The 19,360-nt window shown below is 34.5% G+C and overlaps 1 protein-coding gene across 1 annotated transcript; it reads left to right on the forward strand.

Annotated features, from left to right (window-relative positions):
- Positions 1–849: 849 nt before the first annotated feature.
- Positions 850–17,503, forward strand: LOC131854884 (cytochrome P450 6B1-like). The gene is made up of 9 exons (XM_059206065.1): positions 850–1,221; positions 8,266–8,464; positions 9,897–10,193; positions 10,807–10,925; positions 11,823–11,927; positions 14,407–14,622; positions 15,295–15,434; positions 16,273–16,378; positions 17,278–17,503. The coding sequence occupies exons 1-9, from the start codon at positions 930–932 to the stop codon at positions 17,445–17,447; spliced, it is 1,644 nt and encodes a 547-aa protein (XP_059062048.1). The 5' UTR covers positions 850–929; the 3' UTR covers positions 17,448–17,503.
- The last annotated feature ends 1,857 nt before the right edge of the window (positions 17,504–19,360 follow it).

Raw genomic sequence — 19,360 nt, forward strand, 5'->3', positions numbered from 1 at the left:
TCGATGTCAAGGTCAAGGACTCTCAGGAATGGCAAAAACCAGGGTAATATAGTTAAATGCTTATTTCCAATGCCTCCTGTTAAAACTAATAACATAATTGACACCATATGATAAATATAATTTATGATTACAGGCGCTGGATACTAGCCGATTAAGTACGTTATTACTCTTGTATAAAGAAATATATATTCTATACATGATGTATTGAATCGGTGGACTGTATGGGTAATGGTATACGATGAAAACACAATAATATATTAAATTACATACTTAGGTATACCTAATTCATTCTGTTGTGAACGAAGATAAGACAGTCAATTATTGTATAAAAAAAAGAAAATTAAAAGTATTCTAAAATTAAAAATTAAAAAAAACAAAGTTTGTGGTGGTCTATCGTCAACACACAACTGATGTCAACGAAACGTATAGGATATTGTTGCGATCGGAATAAGTAGCAATTTGCCGGCCAGTTGTCCAAAATCTTAAGATACATCCGTCTGTCTCCCTCCTTCTACTTTCTCTTTTGCAGCATCATTGCGTGCATTGCGCAGTTATTTGGCATATGGCCACTGTGCGCAAGCGCGAAACGAACGCCGCCATAATGCGTACCTTGTTTAAAAGTAAATCTGAAATTCGAACGCGATTATAATTTGAGTCGGTTGTAAATACAACAATTAAAAAACAACAACAAATGGAATTTGCAGTGTTATTTTAAGACAATTTATGGTTCGTGATATATTTAATAAAAAACATATTTATGGAATAATATTTAATAAAATAAACAAAAAGTGAATACAAAATAAAATGTTTATGTTCGTGCCGTTAATTTTGACAGTCTTTCGGAAAAATTCTGTTCGTTGTGATTATTAAATTAGTTTTTGTATTACCAATTATGTTTACGAAACTTTTGGGCTTGAGATGACATCAAAATGTTTGGATTCAGACGCTCATTGGTCCAGTCCATTGTGCTTTTATTATGGGCTCTGAAATACTGGACGTTTGGAAATGACTTTGCATGGTATATTTTGGCGGTGACCCTCACATTGGCGGTATTTCTGACACTTGGGACGTATGATCATGACTATTGGAGCCAGAGAGGCGTCTTTTCACCGCCAGCCCTGCCGTTTCTTGGTCATATAGGACCTTTGTTGTCCTTCAAGGATCAAACAGGCAACTTATTCAAGAGATATTACGATACGTACAAAAATGAAAGATTTATAGGTAAGTTATCACTACTCAAATATATTTTTTAGACATATTTACCTTAATTTTCTGTCTCATTTTTTTCTTATATATTATATCTTATTCTGATAATAAATGACTAGAAATAAATAATTAGCCCGTTATAAACAATTTAATTTTAATTCAATTTGCGAAATTAATATCAGAATGCAGTGAAATTAATTTTGGCGGGAATTAATTAAATTAATATGGCTGTCAGTAAGTAAGGATTTAGGCTATTCTTTTTTTTATAAAATCACGTTGAGCGTCGAAAATGTAAAGAAGTTAGTCTAATAAAAATGTTTATAATGCTATTATTAAGGGTGATTGACATGTAATAAATTTTGTTAATATTATTACGTATTTCGATAGAAATAATTTTCATTATTATTATTAATTATTAAGTTGTTGAAATTAAATTATTGAATGCAATTATAATTTAACCGAGGTATAACGAGCTCAAAATTCACGGTCTCGGTTTGGCATACCATCCTACTTCCTATGGTCGCGGGTTCGACTACTCGCACGGCACAAACATTTGTATTCACGAGTACGAATGTTTGTATTGGCTTGAATGTACAAGTTTCTATATCATATATAGAAAATACCCAGACCGATACAAACAATGACACTCATTAATACAAATGCCTCTACCGTGCGAGGAATCGAACCCGCGACCATCGGAAGTAAGGCGGTGTGCCAAACCGCTAGAGCACCGAGGCCGTCTACTCTAATTATTAGAGCTGTACATTGATTAATGATTCAATAACTTGTTAATTAAATCAAGACGTGTTCACTGGGTCTCTGGGTCACCGGCCGTATTACTAAGGCTTATTACATTTACTTAAGCATTTTCGCGTTTACTGTACTGAGCTAAGTAGCTTTTGTTTTAGTAAATTATTACGAATGATATTCTGTACTTATGTAAGAGTTTTAATGAAGTAATATGTAATTAAGAAGTTTTTTAATGGTATTGTGCCTGTGCCTTGTGCCTGCCTTGTACCTGCCTGTGCTAACAGTGTACGCTGACGGGGCACCAGTGGAGGATAATAAGATGAGCATGAGGTCAGGTCAGCTAGCCCATCGTGGTAAATTCGCCAGGAATTTATCATGATGGTTTCCCGGGGGAACCTCATGGAGGTCAAACTGAGATGTTACATTGCTAGCAATAGGGTCATCAGTCCACATTATTAACAATCCTTCTTCCCCCCAATGGTCTATATTAGTATTGTGCACCCACCTGTAATAGCGGTGTACGCAGATGGGGCACCAGTGAAGGATGATAGGATGAGCATGAGGTCAGATCAGTCCATCGTAGCAAATTCACCAGGAATTTATTGTAATAATAATCTCAGGACAATTCACACAGCGCCATCTAGACCCAAGTTAACCTAGCTAAAGCTTGTTTTAAATATATATGTACATATTATACATAGAAAGCATCCAGATCGGTACAAACAATAATTCCCATGAATACAAATGTTTGTGTCGTGCGAGGAATCGAACAAGCGATCAGGAAGTAAGGTGGTGTGCTACACCACTAGACCGCCGAGGCTGTCGACTCGAGGAGTTTATCAGGATGGTTTACAGGGGGAATCGCGTGGAGTTAATCTGACATTGCTAGCAATGGGGTTATCAGTCCACATTATTAACAATTACCTTCCCCACCTAAGTATTCTTATTAAAACTGTAGTAAACCTAGGTACTTTTTGTATACCATCGATAAATCGCTTTGTTTTCCGTATTTCTTATAAAAGTGAATTATTTATTGAAAATGGCAAAAAGAGTAACCCCGCAATTTCTTGCTGATAGTTCTTTGCGTAACCTGGATTCCGAATGAACAGTACTAGTAGTACAGACATATATTTTTTGTTTTCCTAATATTGTTATTGAAAATAGAAATATTCTTTAATCACATAAACTCAGTACAAGCAGTTATGAATAGTCATATTTTTTTCGGAACGCAGACTCATCACAAGTATAATGAGCAGAGTTTTTTCCACAAAACCATTACTATCATTTACAAACTCTTCAATTTTATAGAAAGCACTTTTACAGAGAAAGTGTTTTATACGATATTTGAAACTTTTTTAAAATAATTTGAACAAATATTAGATTTAGATTCTAATACTGCCAGCGAAATGTGGGCGTGTCAGGTGTTACGTTCATAATGTTGATAGTTGACAATGATTCTGATTACCTCATCTAGGATTACAGACGTGACAATATATATTTTATTTATTATTGTGTAGTCATTTTGCTTTTGCCATTTTTGTACTTTACATATATATATATATTTTCGAAATTAGAAACTCCTTCAAGACATAATTGATTTCAAAATACAGTTTTGTTTGTTAATTTTTATAATTTTAGAACATAATCATTCTGTTCTTTTTTCAAATTATTTTATTTTCTTTTTAGCAATTTAAATGCCTTGACAAAATAAATAAATAATAAGAAGATTATAATTTTAAAAGATTGAAATTAGAATCTTTTTTTTATTCAGTGTTCAATTTGTTTGAATGTGGATATGATAGTTGATATATGATACATATCTCATATCACTACTTCATTTTCAATTAATTTTAAATTTCGAATTATAAATATGGAATTTATTTTATAAATGAGTTTATTTACTTTTTTCCTTATTCTTTCGAGGGCACTGACCACGCAATCGAAAGTCGGCGTTACATAATTGCTTTTGTTATAATATTTGCGGTCTATAGGCATGGATAATGTCACTATAACGCGGTATTACATTATATATCTATGTACTCGTAACGAGTATCAGATATCGAAATTCTTCAGTATCAGTCGGAATCTGCAATACGCATACAAAGCTAAGAAATTAAGAATATAGGGCGTTGTTGTCGAAACGAAATTTGACTCTAATACGTTATGTTGAAAATTGACATTCGAATGAAGGTCTTAATTCAGTAGGTCATAGTACAGTATACGTAATAGCCAGATACCATTATAGTGACATTGAGAGTTAATTTATACAATTTTAAGTTAAGTAATTTTCATTGAATACAAATATTAGTTGATGAAATTATGAAATACCTATTTACCTTCATATGCAGATATTTAAATTATCAAATATATACATTTTAAATTGTCACGCTCGCCATTGACAGGGAATTCATTCCCACATGCTGGAACCTAGGCTGGAATTGGTCTCGGACTGTGCGGTTTTAGAGGATATATATGAGAAAATGGTTACTATTTCTATAACAAAGTGGAAGAGTCTGTTTGTTTCAATACGCTAATATATGCATTTATCAGAATTGACAATTTCTTTTTTACATTTGATAGTTTGTTTATTGAGAAAGTTTCTAGGTTATTTAATATCTTGATACGACTATTAGGAGGAGAGTAAAAAGAAAAAGTTTGGTATAAACTCGTCGTTGATTTTTATTGTAATAATAATAAATAAATAACTGGACTGGTACAAACTCACTTTATGATCAAACTCATTAATACAAATGTTTGCACCGTGCGAATCGAACACGCGACCATTGGAAGAAAAGTGGTGTACTTAACTGCTAGACCACCGAGGTCGCCGTTCTATCCTTTATCGAATAATATACCGATAAAAGATATAACAGTATAGGAGAGAGGGTGTGACTCATTGCCGTCGTCTGAGTTGTAGACCATTTTGTCTTGTTTATTACCACTTCAATTTATTGACTGCGCTCGCACATATCCTATTACTTCCGATCCTAGATTATGCGGATTGTTGCTATGTAAATCTCACTGAAGAGCAATTAAATAAACTTGAGCGACTCCAAAATATGTGCATACAATTCATTTTTGGTCTCCGTAAGTATGACCACATTTCCAATTTTCGCAGTCAACTCAAGTGGTTTCCTTTTCGTCTTCGCAGGAATTTTCATATATTATCCCTCCTTTACTCTATTCTTTTCCACCCCTCCACCCCTGAATATCTAAAAACAAAGTTCCAATTTCATACTAATACCCCAGGTTCTGCTTTGCGTAGTACCAGAAGCCTATGTTTGGCGATCCCTGCTCACTTCTCTACTTATTATTCTAACTCCTTCACCGTCCAAGCCATTCGCCTCTGGAACTCTCTACCACTCTCCATTAGATCAGCTCAAACACAAGCGTCATTTAAAAATAGAGTAAGATCTCATTTTCTCTCTTCATAGTACATGTTTTTATTTGTTTTTTCTCATTTTTTCCAATATGCAGTATATATGTAGATTTATATATTTATCCCTAATGTAAGTATGTATATTTAGTAGTATAATAAATAGTGTCTTATGTGTGCCACCAACTCTATTCTATGTGCAGAAGTCCTCTCTTCTAGGTTGTCAGTAAGAGATTGCTTTTAGCAAAAAGACCGCCATTTGTAATTATTTTACTATTTACTGTATTTTCTTATTATTTAATGTGTACACAATAAAGAGTTTTATTATTATTATTAAACTACTGAACCTATTGCAAATTTGACCAACTTGAAAGATTGGATAGCTTACGTCTCAATTTATAGTCGCAATATTATTTTATTCAAGAACCTTAGCCACAGCAACGTGTGACCGGGTCTGTTAGTTTAATATAAATAAAGATTTTAAATATTACGATTATTATACTGTAACTTGGAACGGTTAGGAGTCAGTCAAGTACCGTGGGTGCTCCGATATTCTTTATTGTAAGCAAAAAAACATATCCAAAGTTCAAGGAAGGCATCCATTATTGCAGATAACATTGATGCATATAGACACCAGTACAATTTACGGGTATTTAATTTTATTAGCTACTAGCTTTTACCCGCGGCTTCGCTCGCATAACTTCATTACTGGCTGCTAGATGGCACTGAAGTAGCAAAATTTTAATATTTTATTTTTTTATAAAAAATATTCATTTTTTTAAATAAAAAGTATCCTATGTTCATTCTAATACCTCCAAGAACATGAGTACAAAATTTCATGATGATCGGTTCGGTAGTTTTTGCGTGAAAGCGTGAAAAACATCTCTACTTTCATATTTATAATTTAATTTGATAATTTGATTTATTTCTCCTCACAAACATTTTTAATATTGTAAGGATTAATTATGCAAAAAGAGAGCTTATTCCTCATTAAAAGGCAGGTAATGCACTTATAATTATTGACTAGGTTTACTTCTGTCATTTGAATGGAATCTTAATCAAATTTAAATGTAGGTATATTACTGAGCATCAGAACGTATTACTAGTATTAGTGATTTTACCAGAGAATTTCATAGCGATGTAATAGATATGTTGTCTTTTTTCTATGAAAATCAGATAGCAAACTGATTTCCCAGTATAGACACCACGTTATTCTGTCACACCCGTGATACCACTTCTGCATACCTCTATCCTGTAATTTCACTAATCTATACATGTAAATAAAATTGGAGTGTCTGTTTGTAATATTGAAATAACAGTTTTTTACTACATGCATATGAATATGAATACGGTACATACACTAAAATAACATTTTTTACAATTTTTGTCTGTCTGTCTGTCTGTTTGTTCCGGCTAGTCTCTGAAATAGCTGGACCGATTTTGACGGGACTTTTTTTGGCAGGTAGCTGATGTAATAAGGAGTAACTTGAGCTACTTTTATTTTAGAATCATCATCATCATCATTTTATTTTAGAATAAGAAAGTTAAATTCCACGCGGACGAGGTCGCGGGAACAGCTAGTATATAATATAAATGATGTACATATAAGGTGATACAGATATAAATCATATTTTCCCATGTACTTACGTCATATTTTATTTTTATTTATTGAAATTTTCAATTTGTTGACGCTGCGTTTGGTTCAAGGGCTTGTTTTGACAGTTAACAAAAGGTTCATTATTTCATAGAAATATAATTATAAATACCTTTCTGAGTAGTACCCAATTAGTACTACTCAGAAAGGTATTTTGAAAATAGCCGTATTAAAATAGATTCAATCGTTTTCATTTTAGAATAATGTTTTTAAAGCAATAGCTTTAAAAACATTTTTCTAAGGAATACCTTTTAATATTTGAATAAAAAGATATGGTCTAACGCGACCTGCTGTTACAGTTACTTTTGACAGTTCCAGATAAGATAATTTCTTCTTCAACAATATAAGATATTTTCTCACCAATACTGCAATGAGCATGATGATATGTATATATTTCTGATCTGCTACGGATTACGGATTGTCAAATTTTCAATCCAGTATCATACTCTGGACTCTGGACAAGCCACAGTTTAGTTAACAAATAACGACACTTGCAAATACAATATTAGACATACAAGCTCATAATGTAAATAAACTGGCTTTAAAAAAATAAATAATGTGTCTCGCCAATTCTCAAATGAATCTGTATACTGAACTGGACGTTAAAGAAAAAATTATTATACCAAAAAACTTGAAGTTCAGAAGTCGCTAAAATGTCCTACATAAATAAATGATTTTTGACTTTGAGTCGATTTTGATTTAGTCCCACGGGACTTTGCCGTTGCACTTGGAAATAGGTTTGTCACGGATTTGAATAAGCTTTCAAGAACCCGAGAAAATATTTAACATTCGTGTCACAGTTCAAACTGAGATAAGCCTGACACGCAATTCTACGATATGGAATTGAGCTAGAAAATCGTGGAGCCGCCGCGGCCGGTGCTGAAAATATTATTTCGAACTGTCATACGTACGTGTCATCCATTTTTGTGCTATATAGTACGTTGAATGACGGGCCATATTTTACATACGTAGACGCCACAAAAAATCTGTTAAGAGCGAGTAGTAGTCATAACTTTTAGAGACCCCGAACAATATATTTTATATCTTTATACTATTATGCGTTGTAATTATCCCGTATAACAAGAAAAATATTTGTATTCATTTATATCTGTTTGTGTATATATATTATAATATTATATCGATAATTCTGTTAATAAATATATTATAAGTAACAATTATAAGTATTATAAGTAACAACAAAGAATAATTTGTATATAAGTGTGTATATAAGACGTCTAGTAAGTACCCATAGTAAATGCATGTTTTTGTTACTTTGCAGGCATTCATCAGTTCTTCGCGAGGACTCTTATTGTCCACGACCCTGAGCTGATCAGGAGGGTATGCGTGAACGACTTCCACCACTTCACAGACCGAGGCTTCTACTACCACAAGGATGTGGACCCGATGGTCGAGTCTCTGGTCTTCCTCAGGGGCACCGAGTGGAGGAAACTTCGAACTAAGATATCGCCCACATTCTCGTAAGATATTGTCATATTTATTTTTTATTACTACCAATCAATATCCATGTGTTTTTAAAGGATATTTTCAACCATTGACGTCGGGGTGAATAATAGTAATATCTCAAAACAATTCCCACAGCGCCATCTAGTCTAAGCAGAGCTTGAGTTATAGTTACTAGAGAAATGATATAAATATATAGGTATTTATATGGAATAGAATAGAGAAGAAATATTTTCAAATAAACTTAATATAAGCACTTTTGATTAATCTTATTTTATAATCTACTACTTATTCGGAACGCAGACGCAACACAAGAAGAGTAAGCAAGTGCGTGCACGCACTCAATCTTTGTGCAATCAGATAATATTGTCAGCGTTATGAATTTTATGTTTAGTATATTATTATGATATTTTTACAAAGAAATCATTTTCTAATAAGACAGATACAAACAATTATACTCATACATAAAAAATATTTTCGTACTAGAAATCGAACTTACGACGATCGGAAGTAAGGCAGTGTGTTAACGAATAGACCAACGAGGCCGTCAAATGCAACATAATAATATACAATTTTATTTATTTATTTCTTATTTTGCAAACACAATATGCGGAATTAGTGCCGAAACAATTCTCTACCAGTCAACCACCGCGCTGATCAGAGATCATAAATCTAATAATTGATATTAAAATATATAAACTATATACAATATGGAATATGTAATAATAAAATATTATTTTTAATAGATTTATTTTGAATACATAGTATGTTTTATATGATTTATTACGCAAAAAACGTTAATGGGTAACTTAACTGAAGAATATATGTAGAACTGTCGAAGAATACATAAATCATTACCGAAATTCTACCAAATCGGTAATGTATGGAGATGTGAGATACTATCGGCCTGACAGGAAACATCAGGATGCTGTGTTACGTAATAATGAACCGTGTTTGTAGAGAACTAGAGTCAACAATGAAATAACTGGTGTCAACATTTTCTGCTAATATACCTTTGGTATAGCTATTCATGACTCGACTGCGGCGAAGCAAAAAGGAGGGTTAAGATGTTGACCGTCCTTTTTGCTTCGCCTACAGCTACGCCTATGCTACATAAAAATAAAATCAAAAAGCAGTTATTTCACAAATTTTTATATTATTTATATATTCTTTCATCTATAAAAAGAAAACCGTGTAGACACTCTTTCAAATAATAAAAGTATTTTTCCAATCGGTTTATAAATGTCGGAGATATAAAGTAACAAACATTAAAAAAAATACAGCCGAATTGAGAACCTCCTCTACCTTTTTTGGAATCGGTTAAAAACTGTTACCAGCGAGTAACAACAGCTATCTGAAGTCTGCTCGTATGAAACATCGCTGCGGTATATAGCTAGTTAAAGTAATATAATTTATAATCACTTAACAAAATTCTCTATTCTGTTTCAGCCCTAACAAATTAAGGGGAATGTATCCTATAATTGAGAATGTAGCCGACAAATTCCTTATCAAAATAAAAGATATGTTAAGGATAGAGAAGAATAAATTGCGTGGTGGAGAAGAAGCAGTGCAAACTGACGATTCGGTCCTGGTTAATGGCTCGAGGTTCTTCGAGGGGTACACTGCGGACGCTATAGTGCCATGTGCTTTCGGCTTTAAGAGCGACGTGATGGAGAATGAGAATCATCCAGTGGCGGTCGCTCTACGCTCCTTTTACGAAATGACTTTATTCAATATATTTCAGAAGTAAGTTAAAAAACATATACAGTCAACCTTCCTATAACGCGGTACTCTCAGAACGCGGTTTCCATATAACGCGATATATCATATCATATCCATATAGTGCGTACCCACTCACCGCGTTATAGCAGGGTTGACTGTATGTATATATATATATATATATATACAATTCTCGTCTCACAGTTTGTAACAAAACTTCTCAGAAAGCGCTTGACCGATTGTTATGAAAATTTATGTGTAAATTCAGCACCCACGTCCCGAGCTAAGCAGAGCTTGTGTTATGGGTACTAGACAACTGATGTAAATTATAAATGCATACATAATATACATAGATAACACCCGGTTTAATAGAATCAATCATACTTATAAATACAAATGTATGTACTGTGCGAGGAATCGAACCCGCGAACATAGAAAGTGTAGAATAGAATAACATTTATTACGTTATTCTATTCTATTTTATACTTTCTATGTTAGTACAACGCTTTACTTTAGATTAATTAAATTACACGTGAACATAGAAAGTATAGAATAGAATAGAATAGAATAGAATCTAAAATAAAGCGGTGTACTAATCAGCTAGACCGCTAAGGTTGTGATTTGATTGTCATTTTTGCAGAACAGTACAGCAGTTGTGGCCTGCGTTTGCGATGTTCTTCAGAATAAGGATCATACCGAAAAAAACTGAGAACTATTTCTACAGCCTTATCGTCAACGTGCTCCGGTCCAGGGAAAAAGGTTTGTATTTTTTTTATAAATAATTGTAGGTATAAATATTTTATATATATAATAAAAAAATATACTTCTATATATAATTTTTTATTCTATGGCGGTAGTTTAGTAGTAAATTTAGTAAATTTATATTACATAAAATATATATACAATATTTTGCTATACTACTAATTTATTTACAAACATTGTTTATGATTTTATAAAAACATTCCTTCTTGCCGCCTCTTTTGTTCGGTGATTTCGTCAACATTATAATTTGAAAGACAATTCTGTAGCTTTTAAAGAGATACTGAGATTACATATCCATCCTTTTAAAAGTATACTGAGATTTTATAAATATAGAGAGAGATTTTATGTGTTTTACACATGTAGTAATTTTTGATATGCAACATGAGTTGCATCACGGGTGTCACATGATAACGTGATATCCGTAGTGCTATTCATATATATAGGCGATGGTTACCTTTTTGTTTTCGGACTACTCTAATGCTGTTGCCTGCAGCTGGCCTTTACAGCTTCACCGGATGATCAAGTGCAGATGGCACTCCAAACCCGCGGAAGGACTTACGGAGCGGCTGAAGGCCAATTTCCGCCTGACGGATACGACTTTAGTCTGAGGGCACCGCTTGGGGTTCCAACCTCGGCTCCGGCCGTCGTAATATCGATCCCCGTTTGAATTGGACGGGGGATCGATCGGAGGTTACTGCGTACCATCAGGTGATTTGTTAGCCGTTCTTAAATAATATCTATTCAGAGCAACACACAGTTTTCTTGCTCATTGTTCTTGTGATGAGTTGGCGTTCCGTTTGATTGGTGAAATAAAAAATATGACTATTCAAAAGTGCTTGTATTGAGTTTATTTCAATTTCTATTCTAATTACATATAAAAAAAATTTCTTCCAGGCGAGCAGGCCAAACGCAGCGACTTCATAGATATGATGATGACGCTTCGTCAGGAAGGTGGGATCAACGATGCCAAAACACCAGAACCTGCTGACATTGTTATCAGTTAGTATAGTTTCAATATCAATTAAAACAACTCAATAGGGTGCATCAATGTCATCGTTAATTACGCTGGTATAGCAGTGTACCATACCGCTTTAAGTTTAATGGTTGCAGGTTCGATTTCTCGCACAATGCATTTGCTTTCTCGAATATGATTGTCAGGATTTGGACGTTATTTATGTGTTTACAAATAAATGTATTTAAGTATTGTTTTTTATCTTTCAATTGTCTAGTACCTAGAACACAAGCTCTACTTAGATTGGAATAGGATAGCGTTGTGAATAGTACAGGGTTATTGTTATTATTTATGTTTTTATTACAGTAAGGTACAATCTTGACGTATTTATAAAATAATATATTTAAGTATTTCTACGACTTGCCTAGTGCCTAGAATATAAGCTCTACTTAGATTGGTACTAGATGGTATTGGTGTTTTCTCAACAGATGGCGCCTTATGAATAGTCCAGAGTTCTTATTTATGTTTATGAGATATTTCAATAAGGATTATGTCCGTTTGCTGGAGGAATATTGCTGTATTTAAGTTGTTATGATAATAAAATAAAAAATGTTTGGAATTTATTGTACACTGAATTTGATAGTGATGCCACGGAATGTTCGAGAAGTAGTGAAAAAATGTATAAAACGTAAAACAAAACAATATCGATGTTTTACGCGTGACGTTCCAAATTAGATATTTTTTTAATTTTATTTTTAAATGTAGTCATTTTGACTATTTGCGATCGCAAACAATGTCGATACTTTGATATAAAAAAATAAATAAATATAAATTTATAAATCAAGCGTACTTTAGAAAGTTTACAACAATGATTTCGAAGTTTAACTAGTCAATTCCCCAAAATGACATCCCAACCTTAGGCACGGTGCGTAGTTGTCATAACTTGGAGACGCATAAATTATTACATGTTGTAATAACTTCTGAAAAATATCTCCCAACTTGGGAGACTCGTTACAACTAGGGATGAGCGTAGTTGGGGAAACGTCGATGTCGATACATATCAATTTTAATCTTAATAATATTATAAACGCGAAAGCTTCTAAGTATGGATGTTTGTTACTCTTTCATGCAAAAACTATTGAACGCATTTTGAAGAAACTTTACAGTAATATATTTATGCACCATAATAACACATAGGCTATATTTTATATTGAAATTTAAGGCTCTGAAACCGCGGGCACAGCTAGTCTACCTATAATCAGGTAATACTATTATGAATGATGTGGATGGTTATAAGGGCAGAGGAAGTCCGAAAAAGAGATGGATGGACTGTGTGAAAGATGATATGGTAAGAAAGGAAGTAAAGAACGCGATGACTGCGAACAGGGATGAATGCAAGCGTAAAACATATTACGCCGACCACAAATAAATGGGATAAGGCAGAAGCAGATGATGATGCTATTATGAATGATGTGGACTAATAAGTAATAAGACAAATAATAATCCTATTGCTAGCAATGTACTACATCAGGTTGATCTCCGCGGCCTACCCTGGAAACAGCCGTAACAAATTCTTGGTGAATTTACCAGGATGTGCTAATTGACCTGACTTCATACTTATCATATTATCCTCCACTGTTACAGAGGCACAAGGGCGCTAACTAACATTATATATGAGTCATCCATTATCCTCCCCTGGTGCCTTGCAATGTATACCGTTAGCTCAATCGAATGTACCATTCCATTATCATCCATATAAAAAAACCAATGTATTGATGTTATTGCAGACTTAGTTATCGATATTTTTCAACTAAACATCGATGTATATCGAGCATCCCTAGTTACAAGTTTAATCTGAACTGCTATTGGGCACCGGATTAATGCAACTTTTGTCTTTATAAAGTCTAGTGCTTTACCACGCGGATTAATGTCACTCCAATGGGTAGGACTTAGAATCTTAAATCCAAAGACTTTATGCCAATTTCAATATCCAGCTGATTCTGAAATGTCTATTGACGGTCTCGGCGGTCTAGCGGTTTAGTACACCGTCTTACTTCGGATGGTCGCGGGTTCGTTTCCCGCACAATGCATATATTTAAATTATAATGCCGACAGTTGTATGCACGTAATTGCGCCATAAATTAACACTGTGCCATAGACTATATTAAATGTTATTGCTCCGCAACTAAATAGTCAGATAGTTTTTTTAAAGTTGTAGGCAATATATTCATGACGATTATTATTTGTTTAGTCTGGATGTTTTTTTATGTATTTAAGTATTTCTAACAGTTGTCTAGTACCTATAACACCAGTTATGTTGTCTCTCTATCTATCTCCTTGTCCCGGATAAACTGGTGAACTGATTTTAATAAAATTTTACATGAAAATAGATTATATTTATACAAGGAGGACGGACATAGGTTATCTTTAATCTCAAAAAAATAATTTAGAAGGGAGTGAAATAGGGGATGAATGTGCAGGCAAAGTCGCGGATATCAGTAGGGAATCATTTCATTATAATTCCAGCGGATATGTTGATAGCTGCCAACGCGTTCATACTCCTACTTGGAGGATTCGAAACGTCGTCTTCCACGTTGGCCTTCATGGTGATGGAACTGGCCGCCCACCCTGATATCCAGGAGAAGATGAGGGCGGAAATCCGGGAGGTGATGGAGAGACACGGAGGCACCATCGGCTATGAAGCGCTACAGGAGCTGACTTATATGGACATGGTGATACAAGGTGAGACTATATAGTAATGCATGAAGCAAAAACTTTGTACCTTTTTTATGAAAACTACTAACTAAAAACTGCGCGAACGAAGAGGATGCAGAGGTCTATTAAATTTCGCACACTTATAGATTATGTAGAGAAGAATATGCAAAATTTTATATTCCTTTAAAATTATGCTTAAAAAATGCATTAAATAAAAAATATTACCGTATCCTTTACGGACGCTTGGTACGGGCCTAGAGCATACGTTCCTTACTTGGACGTTCTGCTGGGGAGAATCACCCCAGCGTAGTTCTTTTACGCTGCTGTGGCGAAATCGGCTAGGGTTATATAACCGGCTGAAAAAATTGTGAAATGGGGATAAGGATTAGAGTCGCTCGCCAGTTTGACTTTGATCGCCGCAATGTCGCGAATGACGTGTTTCCATGATGGAGTGTAAATCGCACGGGAGCGTGAAAATTTAGATTCCGAGTCGTCCGCTAGTCCTTGCGGAACACAGGGTTCGGGTCTCGAGCCGAGCTCTTTGACCGAGCATTCTGCTGGGGTAGGCCACACCAGTCATTCGTTTACGTCGCGAATAGGAATTATTTGCGGCGGTTACTTTTCAGCAGCCAGCTGAGGGAGTTGTGAGCGCGAAAAGTCACACAGCGCCAGTTCATAAACAATGATGTAACCTTTCAGAGACCCTCCGTTTGTATCCGCCATTCCCGTTCATACAGCGTGAATGTACAAAGGACTATATCATACCGGACACTCAAGTCACTATAGAGAAGGGGACCACCATCTTCTTCCCCACATTGGGCCTGCATAGAGATGAGAAGGTAACATTTCAATTTAATACGTAATGAGCAACACGCAATAATTGTGAGTAACTAAGAATGAGTGCGTAGTGGTTTCTACTATACATGTGTTGATTATCGCATACCTCCTACATGTTACTGTGTATTTATTTATAATAATATTTATTCAGAAGAGCAACACGCGAGCTTCTTGATCCTTCTTCTTGTGATGACTCTGCATTCAAAAAATATTGCTACTCAAAAGTGCTTATATTAATTTTATTTCAATTAAGACTACTCTGTTTTATAATTATGGAAACTAGTTTCAGCCGTATAAACAAGCTCTGGCTATAAACTATATTAGGTCAACCGTTGGAAAAAATCCGTATTGTTCCCTGGTAGAAATTATCTGCCTTTACATATGCTTATTAACGTGTGAATATTCTGTGACACAGAAACAAATGTGCGTAGAGTTATTGATAAATCTTGTAAGTGTCTCTGCAAAATAAAATCTGTGAAATATTAATAATATTATAAACGCGAATGTTTGTGAGTATGAATGTTTGTTACTCTTTCACGCAAAAACTACTGAACGGATTTTGATGAAACTTTACAGCTTATGCATCAGAATAAGATAGAGGCTACATTTTATCGAAATTTAATGCGGCTGAAACCGCGGGCTTAGCTAGTATCAAATAAAATTTTAAAGATAGGAGAAGAGAATGTTTGCGCGCGCTGGCCTTCCTCTGCTAAATCGCGCGTGCTTTAGAACGCGCGTGAAAGAATCGCTCATGTAAAGGCAGGTATTGATAGTAAAATATATTTGTATTTAGTACTCAACTATTGATAGTAATATATACATCTGGTGTGGTGTTTTTAGTACTTCAAGGACGGTGATTCATTCGTGCCGGAGCGGTGGGCGTCCGGCGATGCTCTGCCGGCCGGCGTCTACATGCCGTTCGGGGATGGACCGCGGTATTGCATTGGTGAGAAGAACTGTTGACTTTAAAGCTGTACTAGGGTTGTGGGTTCCATTAGGGAACCCGCAGAGATTCGGCTCACAGCTAATGTGGGCCACTGCCGTTGGAGAAGCGGAGGACTGACAAACCGATTCCGCGACTTCGGCTCATGTCGTTGGATGAGAGACATCTTAGAGATTTTAGAAAGTAGGAGGCTTACAGTTCCTGCTTGCCTCCCCCCGGAGCGAGCGGGACTCCGAGATAGATTTTGTCCAAGTTAAAAAAACCTTGTACTGGTCAGCTCGTGATTGAATTATGCATACAAAATACATTAAATCAATAAAAAACATTACACACTCTTCCATGTATATACCTCTTTTGTTTATTGTTAAAGTTTGTGGTCAAATTGAAAAATAAATGTACGAGTATACATACACTTTATCTTTAACATTATTTGTCTATAGTATGTCATTCAATAAGAATGTTAAATGAATTATGACCACTGGGCGACCACTAGTTTGTCTTTGATATTATTAGTCTATAGTCTTATTGAATGTTAAGTTAATTATGGTCGAATTTTGACCATTGGGCGACCACTAGTTTGTCTTTGATATTATTTGTCTATAGTTTTACTAAGTTTTAAATTAATTATGGTCGAATATCGACCTCTGGGCGACTACTGGTTTATCTTTGATATTATTTGTCTATAATTTTACTAAGTTTTAAATTAATTATGGTCGAAGTTCGACCACTGGACGACTACAAGTTTGGGTTTGATATTATTTGCCTATAGTCTGTTAACATATAATGTTAAATTAATTATGGTCGAATTTCTATCACTAGTTTATATAATTGAGTTACGGTCGATCACTAGGCGACAACTAGTTTATTTGGGTGTTTATTAAATTACATTATATGTGTCGCAGGCAAACGCTTCGGAAGCATGCAAATGAAGTGTTGTATGGCGCGCATATTACAACACGTGCAGTTCAAGCCGGCGATGCAGCGTTGCGGACCGTTTCCAGCAGATCCTCGTTCTCCGCAAACGTTGCACCCGGCAGACTCCCGGGTCCGCCTCACCCTTATACAGACCTAGACTTACCACAGACTACATTACTTATGCAGAGTGAAACCATAGACTACATTACTTATGCAGAGTGAAACCATAGACAACAGTATTTATGCAGAGTGAAAAACCACAGACTACTCACCCACATCCTCGGGATAGAGTGTATACTATCCAAAGAGGGTATCCCTTTGGAAAGTATGTACACTCTATCCTGTGTATTTATTTTTATGGCAATCAAAAACAATCTGCAACTTAGTCTAGACATTTTTATCATGTTTCTAAATTCCAGAATAAAATAAGATTTAAGCCTTTATTTAAAGATGATATTCTAAAAATTATAAGATTCTTTGTAAGCACTAAAAATTCACGTGATGTTGAACGGAGAGGGGGGTTCTCGTAAACCTGACTACTTCTCACCAAGGGGCAGGTGGGGGAGTTAAAATGCTAAAAAAAGATCACGTGATTAATGGACGTCCCCATGAGAGAGGGGATGCAAACGATGCGATGAACAATTTGAATCATAGATAAAAGAGCAATAGACTATTTTGTCCGTGATATTGTTAGTACGCCGGTCACGTGGTGAAATCAGCTCAAGTTATTTGCAGATATCAATACTATTGGATATTCCTTGGTGATACTATTCGTGATGTGAAAGTGAAATACTCTATCTGAGGACAATCGTTAAATAAGAATTTTTAAATCTTCTATACAAACTTCACTTAACTTAATGCTGAATATTTTGTTTGTCTACAATGCGTTAATCTCATAAAGTATTTACTTCATCTAAATACAATCGTTAAATAACGATTTTTAATTCTTCCGTAGTTTGTGAGTATGGATAGTTGTTTGTTATTCTTTCACGCAAAAACTATTGAACAGATTTTTATGAAAGTTTACAGTAATATAGTTTATACATCAGAATAACATATAGGCTATAAATGAAACCGCGGGCACAACTAGTACTTAATATAGTGGTGAAGATTTTGTTAGTCTTCAACGCGTTAATCTCATAAAGTTATTTCTGCACTTTGGGGCAATCGTTAAATAAGAATTTTTAAATCTTCCATACAAACTATTCTTAATATAACTGTGAGTATTTTGTTTGTCTAGAACGCGTTAATCTCGGAAAGTAATCGATCGATTTTAGAGTTCGATTTGAAAAATTGTTTTAGTGTTGTGTAGCACATTTATTGAGAAAGGTTATAGATTATATAACATTATATTTTATATTTGTGATCAATAAGAGGTGATATCGATGTAAAATGAGGTATAAGTTAAGAAAGATTATTCCTTTTTCTCTTGGTTCTGGTTATACTTTATCGGCACTGCGCCCATACAGCCATGTCTTCATATTTTTTACTTTATTGATGTTCTTATTTTAAAAATTATTCCATTTCTTCTCTTATATAATGTACAAGAAGTTGCTAGGACCTGATTTTGATCTTCAGATGTAAAAACCAAACCAAAAGCTATGCAGAACATTCATGAAGCGATCCCATTTTTACCAAGAACTCAGTAGAATAAAAAAAATTAACTAAGATCTATTCTTCAATTTTTTGCCAAGATCTACTTTGTGAAAACTTGTCTACATGGGTACCTCAGTATCACCATAGATAACATAATGTTACATAGTATCACCTATTTTAGCAGCCCAGCAGCTTGCTTTGTTAGATTCAACATGTTGTTAGATGTTTTCCATGTTGGAAGTTTTCAAAATTTTTGACGAATAATGTCTCTGGCTCGTTGACTACACTGTGCAAGTTTCATAGTCTGTGGTATTCAAGTTCAAGATTATTTACTTAATTTACGTTGTGACTAATTCTAATGTATAATACTTTTACTGAATAGAAATTAAAGTTATTGTAATTAAAGATAGTTAATGTGTATAAACATTTGTTTTAATTTTAAACTGCTCGTGAATATAGAATAAATATATAATA

This window comes from Achroia grisella, unplaced genomic scaffold (genome assembly GCF_030625045.1).
Source record: "Achroia grisella isolate CSIRO2021 unplaced genomic scaffold, CSIRO_AGI_Agris_v1 utg1248, whole genome shotgun sequence".
NCBI lineage: Eukaryota > Metazoa > Arthropoda > Insecta > Lepidoptera > Pyralidae > Achroia > Achroia grisella.

Bases quoted from the DNA above. Each gene is read 5' to 3' on its own strand.
- LOC131854884 (XM_059206065.1), top strand. From the start codon at position 930: ATGTTTGGATTCAGACGCTCATTGGTCCAGTCCATTGTGCTTTTATTA. The intron at 14,623-15,294 runs GTGAGACTATAT...GTAACCTTTCAG, and splicing joins TATGGACATGGTGATACAAG to AGACCCTCCGTTTGTATCCG. The intron at 15,435-16,272 runs GTAACATTTCAA...TGGTGTTTTTAG, and splicing joins GCCTGCATAGAGATGAGAAG to TACTTCAAGGACGGTGATTC.